Genomic DNA, 7,035 nt, shown 5'->3' with positions numbered 1-7,035 from the left:
ACAAGTTCTAGCTCTGCCTGTTTCTTCAGGAATCTTTTCTATCTTTTGATGCTCTGGAACGTAGCTCCGTTGAAACAGAGGAGCCCCTACCTAAATGTTGATTGCACTCCGACGATCAAGTCAGTAAGGGCTTACTAAAAATCATGAAGTATTAAGTTTCAATCTTAGAAACAATATACCTTAACCTGGGGTCTCAAGCCCCCTTTTATAGCTTACCTCTTGTAACAACTTTTTATCATGAGAATCTAATCTCAACTAAAAACATACTCAACGAGAAAATATTCTATTCAGGAGCACACTCTCACGGTGCTGCAAAAGAACGTAATCTTTCTTCGAGGGAGTGCATAAATAATAACAGAATAACCACCAGAGCATCAACTCATGTACCAACATCTGAGGTCTATTTTGCTTACATGGGCACCCTACTCATGGTGCAACATTATCTTTTGTTATACATGCAACTTAACCATTCTGTGACCTAGTACCCATGTACTTAAGTTTAAATTAAACATTTACTTGACCTAGACACCACATGTACTAAACGTACCCCTAGATTCAAAAATATCCTTTACTAGTAAACTTAAATTAACGTATAAAAGGTTATTTCAATTATGCCAAGACAGGTTTACTGACACACATGACCCATTTTACTGGCCCAACAGCCGAGCTGACCTGCCTATGCTATGCACCGAGATCCGACCACTCAGCATTGAACCCTAAGCGCTCTGTCTAGTATAGTAACATAAAAAATCACTACTTTTTATTTTATTTTTCAACCCTTACATAATTTAAAAATAATATAAATAATTAGTTTAAATTTCTCTTAATATTGCCATGTCTTGATTTAGTTTTTATTTTATTTTAAATCTTTTACATTTTTAGGGTTGATTTTTTTTTATATAAAAGTTTTCATGTTAGGCATCACTATGCAACTTGACATCTCAGCTAGGCTGACACCTCAAGTAACAACAATCATCTGTCATCACATGAAAAAAGTATTATTAAAAAAAAGGAAAAAGAAAGAAAATACAAAAATATGGGGGGACTAGACCAAAACCCACATGTTAACAAAAACGATACATAGGTAAACTGTACCTATTCATAAAGAATTATAAGAACAAACTAGATGAAAGTCTATTATACCAATGAAATGATTCTCTACGAATGAACCCTAAATTAGCCAACTTATCAGCACATGCATTTCCCTCACGAAAAATATGAATAACCCTAAACCTGATTGTCCTATAGAAATTAAGACAAGTATTCCATCGATTACGAACCATCCATAGAACATTAGTCCTAACAGTAAACGCAACACAAACCAAGACAGAATCACATTCAAGCCAAACATTAGTAAGTCTCATCTTTTGAGCTTCCTCCATAGCATGTATAACTCCATAAAACTCAGCAACCAAAACAGTCTGAACTTCAAGAAACCCTGAAAAAAATACCAATAAATTCTCCCATACTCCCACGAAAAATACCTCCACAAGTAGCAAGACCAGGATACCCCCTAGTAGCCCCATCAGTGTTAATTTTAACCCAGCCTGGTGAAGAAAATTCCCATCTAACAGGAAGAGGACGAAGAACTTTCCCTACGAGTCTTAATACCAAAAAACTTAATCACGTTGAAATCCAACATATCATTCTTCATTGAAACTTTAGACGAATTTCCCACTAGACAAGTTAAATCTTTAATTACCGAAATAGCCTTAGAAACCTCAATCTTATCCTGAAATCTAGCATAATTTCTCATACGCCATATCATCCATATAGAAAAGGTTGTCACAGCAAGCTTAATCAATTTAACCAAAGGACTACCATCACTCTTAATAAAAGAAAGAAGATGTTGATTTTTAGTGTTTATTATTAATTATAATTAATTTAGAAAAAATATGAAATATATTTATTATTTTTACCTTTAGTGATAGCACTTTATTTATAATATATTAGAAAATAAATAATTTTACCTTAATTCAAAATTAAAATATTAAAATCAATATCTAAAAAAGAATTCATAACTATCGAATTCAATTATAATTATTTTTAATAAAATTAAAATATAAAAGCTAAATAATTAAATAAAAATATTTAATATATATTAAAAGGTAAATATATTAATTAAATAAAATAAATTATTATAATTATATTAATCCAAATTTTTTACTTTTATAATTAAACTATCTATTTATAACTGTAAAAATAGAGAAAATATGAGAAATTTTAAGGTAATAAATATTTTTTGCAGTAAGAAAAATAAATCATATTTATATGTTTTAATCCTAATTTTCAAAGAAAAATTCTTTAAATGAACTAAAAGAAATCTAGCAAACATTGTGATGACAGACAGAATATCAGAAATTTTGATTGAAGGAAGTTACCTCATGATCTGTCTAAACCAAAAAGCTCTACCTTATAATAGGAAGGTGTGCACATAGCCTACCCAAATTCTTCCTTAAATATCTTTTGTCTAATGAATGAGACAGTGATTGAATTTTGAAGATAAACATGGCCTGTTACCTCATTGGCACACACAATACAGCACAGCACAACAACCCAAACAAGTTCCAGATCCTTCCACAACATTCTGTGAGTCATATCAGTGGGTGCACCCTTCTCCCTCCCCTGTTTTCCCTTATATTCACTCCCCTTTCTCCTTCTTTTCCATTCTCACCAAATTTTCCATAATTCTCAATTATTCATCACACCCTCTTTCTCTCTCACCCAACAAACCAGTTTTCTGAACAAAATTCATGGCTTCAGAGACTGAGGTGCCGGATACATCTGCTTTCGAGAGGTTAGAGCGAAACAGAGACATTTCTCTGTTTCTGCCTTTTCTCTTTGGCCTCTCAGAGACCACCCCAGGGCGAGATAGCGATGATCTACGTCACGGAAACGGCAACCCTGAAGGCTCCCAGCGTCAAAGAATCATCTTGGTGAACCCCTTCACTCAAGGCATGGTGGTCATCGACGCCGATTCGCATCTCGAAGCTCTGTTTCGCGAACTCGGGAGCGGAAAAGGTGGTAGACCTCCGGCTTCGAAAGAATCCATTTTGGCCATGCCGAGTGTGGAGATTAGAGAGGGTTGTGAGGATTTGGAGTGTGTGGTTTGTTTGGAGGAGTTTGGGGTTGGTGGGGTGGCGAAGGAGATGCCATGTAAGCACAAGTTTCATGGTGATTGTATTGAGAAGTGGTTGGGGATGCATGGGTCTTGCCCTGTGTGTAGGTATGAGATGCCCGTGGAGAAGAATTGGGGGAAGAAGAGCGAGGAAGAAGGGGGAGAGAGGAGAAGGGATGGTGGTGGTAGTGGTGATGAAGTTTGGGTTAGTTTTTCTTACAATAGGATTAGGAGAGGCCAGGATAATGATCAAACTGCTTCAAATGATGATTCTCCATCAAGTCTTGGAGACGATGCTGTAGAGAGTTAAGAGAATGTTTTGACTTTGGGTGTAGAGTATTGTTGGTTTTGTAATTGGGAGAATACTGAAGAATATGTATATAGCCACAATTGCACGAAATTGTTATTATATTATATTTTCTTGCATTAAATAAACGATGATTTTTTACTCGTATATATCTTTCTTTCTTTTCTTTCGGATTGTTATAATTTTGGTTGCATTGATGTTGATAATCGCGTGGAATAGCTATTTCAAACGTTGAACTCGTTAGCGAGAAAGAAAGAAAAGAAAAATTCATAAAGGTTTTCTTGTTCTCTGGTTCAAAGTTAATCAATGAATTGGATGAGAGGGAATGAAGTGAAATGAAATGAATTTACATTATAGAAGCAGAATTATGATTTGCATGGTACACACTATCAGGCTTCTAAATGCTGTCTTATTCATTTTTACAAGCTGGTTTTGTTTGAAAGTTTAGAGATCATTTTGTTTTATCTTTGACGTTATAGTCAGAAACTGCATTTCTTTCGCTCAGCATCCTAAGTCCTTGGTACCTTCCTAGCATGAGAAGGGTGGCCATTGGGTTTGTGCCTGGTGAATCTGAAAAAGTTGAACCATCCAATACTCTCAATCCCTTTATACCATAAACCTTGTAGTGCTCATCAACCACTGATCCAACCGTGCAACCCCCATGATAGTGATAGATTGTTCTCACATTTTTCTTGCAGAAGTTTCTTAGATCAACATCAGCAGATGTCAGTTTTTCTTGCCGTGACTCACCCAGAAAAAATGCAATAGACTTTGACCTTGCAATTCTTTCAAGCAGTTTTGTCATCTTGACGCATTCTTGCATGTCGTTTTCACTTGTTAGATAGTTGAACCTCACAGAAGGGTTTAGCCTGGGGTCTGTGTTGTTCAGGTGAAGCACTCCTTTTGAAGTAGGCATAGCTATCTTGGCAGCAACATTAACCCTTGAGGAATTGGAACTTAGAGGAAGTATTGATGCTTCAACTATGATTTTGTAATCATCTGTTATGCCTGCAATTTGGGGTGGATCAGGAAGCCTATTCTGTGGCTTAGAATCCACTAAAACTGCTATGCAAGGGTTGTCTTGCATTTCTTTCCCAACCCCTTGCATGTCACGCACTAATGTTATGTTGAACCTTCTCAGCTGTTCTTTTGGCCCTATGCCACTTAGCAGCAGAAGTTGGGGACTACCCAATGCACCTGCTGCCAATATGACATCACCCCTTGAACTTGAATTCTGGACTTTTTTTATGTAGGCTTCGTGTGTTTCATCTAATGTGCCATTGCTCTGCATGAAACTTATACCCTTTGCTCTGGTTTCATTCCTGTAACCTACAGCAGTTAGAGTGGTCAAAATTCTGAATACTGAATTGGTCGCTTAAAAATGCTAATTAGACTGGTTATGTAAACTTCTTCATAAACATTTATAATGCTTTAGAAAAAGTTTTATTAAGAGAGTTTTATAGAAAATAAAGTCATTAATTATTTATAATTTGAGATAATCTTTTCCTAGTTATTTACAAGAAGTTATTCAATTTAGACTTCAAACCTCCAGTTATAGCTAGTTACAGATAAGCATTATACTTTTTTTTGTTTCACTTACTATTGTGACGAAAGATGATACTCTTGACAGTGGAATTTATAAGAACTGTGAGGTTCTCTGGGTTCCCTGCATTCAGAAGGTCTGCTGAGGTGTGTCTCTTTCCAAATTCATCAAACACACTTCCAGAAATCTTGGTTCCCTTGATATGTTCCAAGCTAAAGCCATTGTATGGTAAAACTCCTGCTTCTAGTATACTGAATTCAGCAACAGATTGCCATGGGGAGAGATAAAAAGGAGGAAAGACAACCTTTGATTCCACCCATTCATAAGCTTCTTTGACCAGCTTCTTGTCCCAACCAGCTTTGCAAACATATTCTTCACTTGCTCTACTGTAAAAACCACCATTTATAGCTGATGATCCCCCCAGAACTCTTCCTCTCACATTGTCAACTCCATCTTGTGAAGTGAAACTTTGTGCCACTGATATGTATTTGTCAGTTTCAAGTAATGGAATGCCATAGTACCTCCTATCTATCACCAAGGGATTCCCATATGGTGAACCACCCCTTTCTACAAGTAGCACAGAAAATTTCTCTGATAGAGTAGCAGCTAGTGCACAACCACATGTGCCTCCCCCCACTATAATATAGTCATAAGACTTCCCTGCTACTTCCTTAACATCAGAAGTCATGTGCCATTGCCTAATATTGCCTACAAAGGGAAATTAAGTGACAGTTGAATGAGACCCTTCAAAACATTGTTTCAAGCTCAAGAATAAAGTGAAGGGAAACTATATAACTTACCTGGAGGCTCTAGAGGAACAGACAGAACCAAACTTGCAAGGAAAAACAACACAAATGCTATGAGAAGCTTATGAACTAGGTTTATTTGTGGAAGCTCCATGTTGCAATCAGCTAATGCTTGACTAGTGAATAGAGGAAGTGGATGATTTTATTTGCCAAAATGTGGGCTATGCAAATCATTTTCTTTTCTTGGCTGGTGACACCAATTGATTAAAGTTTACATTGCAAAAAATATATTTAAAAAATGCGCATGGTGTTACTAATAATTCCTTCTTCTTTGTTGGCCACAACCGTTGTCTGTTAAAGCCATGATGTCTTTGTCTAACCTTGAATTTCATAGGTTGTTGTGACATACAGAAAGAAAAACACTAAAAAAATAAGTAGGTTTTGTTAAAATAATATTTCGTGTGAATTAAGTCCACACAAATTTTGAAGATCAAGGCTAATGATTCCATTCAATCAAGTATTATTAGTTTCTCAAATCCATACCATTTCACTTTCTTAACATGGTCAAGGAGACTTTTATACGTTAAACAAAGTGAAATTATTACAAAGCTGTGGGCATAATGGTAAAAATGGAATAATCTATAATTATGCATGTAGACATAATTAATGATCTTGGTTTAGATGTCACTTAATCACATTATAAGTATTCCATTGTAATATGGCCCATGCTCACATGTTTGGAAGAAAAAAAGTGTGACTCATTTTCTATAACTTTTGACACAAGTAGTAATGAAATGATTAAGGAGTTAATTATCGAGACAATTGAGTTTAAGTATCTAATTCTAATAGTATTTACTTTGTCATAGTTCTAATGCATTCTTTTGTAGTAGACTAATCTAAAATGTTTTAAAATTAGTAAGAAGTGGAGTTTAAGGTAAACTATAAATTTATGGGTGATCCGATAATGGTCTTATAGCAGATGATTTGATAAGGCCAACAAACACTCGTTAAGATACTATAAATGATTCTTGATACCATATTAAGTGGATTTTAAGTCTAACTCAACCTTATGAAACCAGTGCGTAGTGAAGTTTGCACCCACTTATAAAGTATGAAATGTCTTAATCTCTAAATGTCTCTGATAAGACCAACAAGCACTCATTAGGATACTCTAAATAACTTTGATACCATATTTAGTGGATTTTAAGTTTAACTCAATCTTATGAAACCGGGGCATAATGAAGTTTGCACCCACTTATAACGTATGAAATGTCTTAATCTCTAGTCGATGTAAGATTTCCAACAAAAATAATAAAATCAC

General features: G+C 35.3%; 2 protein-coding genes across 2 annotated transcripts; one reads left to right on the top strand and one right to left on the bottom strand.

The window, feature by feature from the left end:
- Positions 1-2,346: 2,346 nt before the first annotated feature.
- Positions 2,347-3,572, top strand: LOC137810745 (RING/U-box superfamily protein). The gene has a single exon (XM_068612159.1). The coding sequence runs from the start codon at positions 2,754-2,756 to the stop codon at positions 3,426-3,428; it is 675 nt and encodes a 224-aa protein (XP_068468260.1). The 5' UTR covers positions 2,347-2,753; the 3' UTR covers positions 3,429-3,572.
- Positions 3,573-3,751: 179 nt separating this feature from the next.
- On the bottom strand, positions 3,752-6,277 carry LOC137810744 ((R)-mandelonitrile lyase-like). The gene is made up of 3 exons (XM_068612158.1): positions 5,769-6,277; positions 5,026-5,676; positions 3,752-4,754 (listed from the first exon to the last, which is right to left on the bottom strand). Exons 1-3 carry the CDS (start codon positions 5,866-5,868, stop codon positions 3,877-3,879), a joined length of 1,629 nt encoding a protein of 542 aa, XP_068468259.1. The 5' UTR covers positions 5,869-6,277; the 3' UTR covers positions 3,752-3,876.
- Between the last annotated feature and the right edge of the window lie 758 nt (positions 6,278-7,035).

The sequence above is a fragment of the Phaseolus vulgaris genome, chromosome 2 (genome assembly GCF_051622355.1).
Source record: "Phaseolus vulgaris cultivar YP4 chromosome 2, ASM5162235v1, whole genome shotgun sequence".
NCBI lineage: Eukaryota > Viridiplantae > Streptophyta > Magnoliopsida > Fabales > Fabaceae > Phaseolus > Phaseolus vulgaris.
The sequence above is the reverse complement of the archived record's forward strand: the minus strand, read 5'-3'. Positions and strand labels throughout refer to the sequence as shown.

What these genes read in the sequence shown, in the direction of transcription:
- LOC137810745 (XM_068612159.1), top strand. Translation starts at nt 2,754, where the DNA reads ATGGCTTCAGAGACTGAGGTGCCGGATACATCTGCTTTCGAGAGGTTA.
- LOC137810744 (XM_068612158.1), bottom strand. Translation starts at nt 5,868, where the DNA reads ATGGAGCTTCCACAAATAAACCTAGTTCATAAGCTTCTCATAGCATTT. An exon ending in TGTTCCTCTAGAGCCTCCAG is followed by an intron (nt 5,677 to 5,768) that starts GTAAGTTATATA and finishes TTCCCTTTGTAG; the next exon opens with GCAATATTAGGCAATGGCAC. An exon ending in TATCATCTTTCGTCACAATA is followed by an intron (nt 4,755 to 5,025) that starts GTAAGTGAAACA and finishes TAACTGCTGTAG; the next exon opens with GTTACAGGAATGAAACCAGA.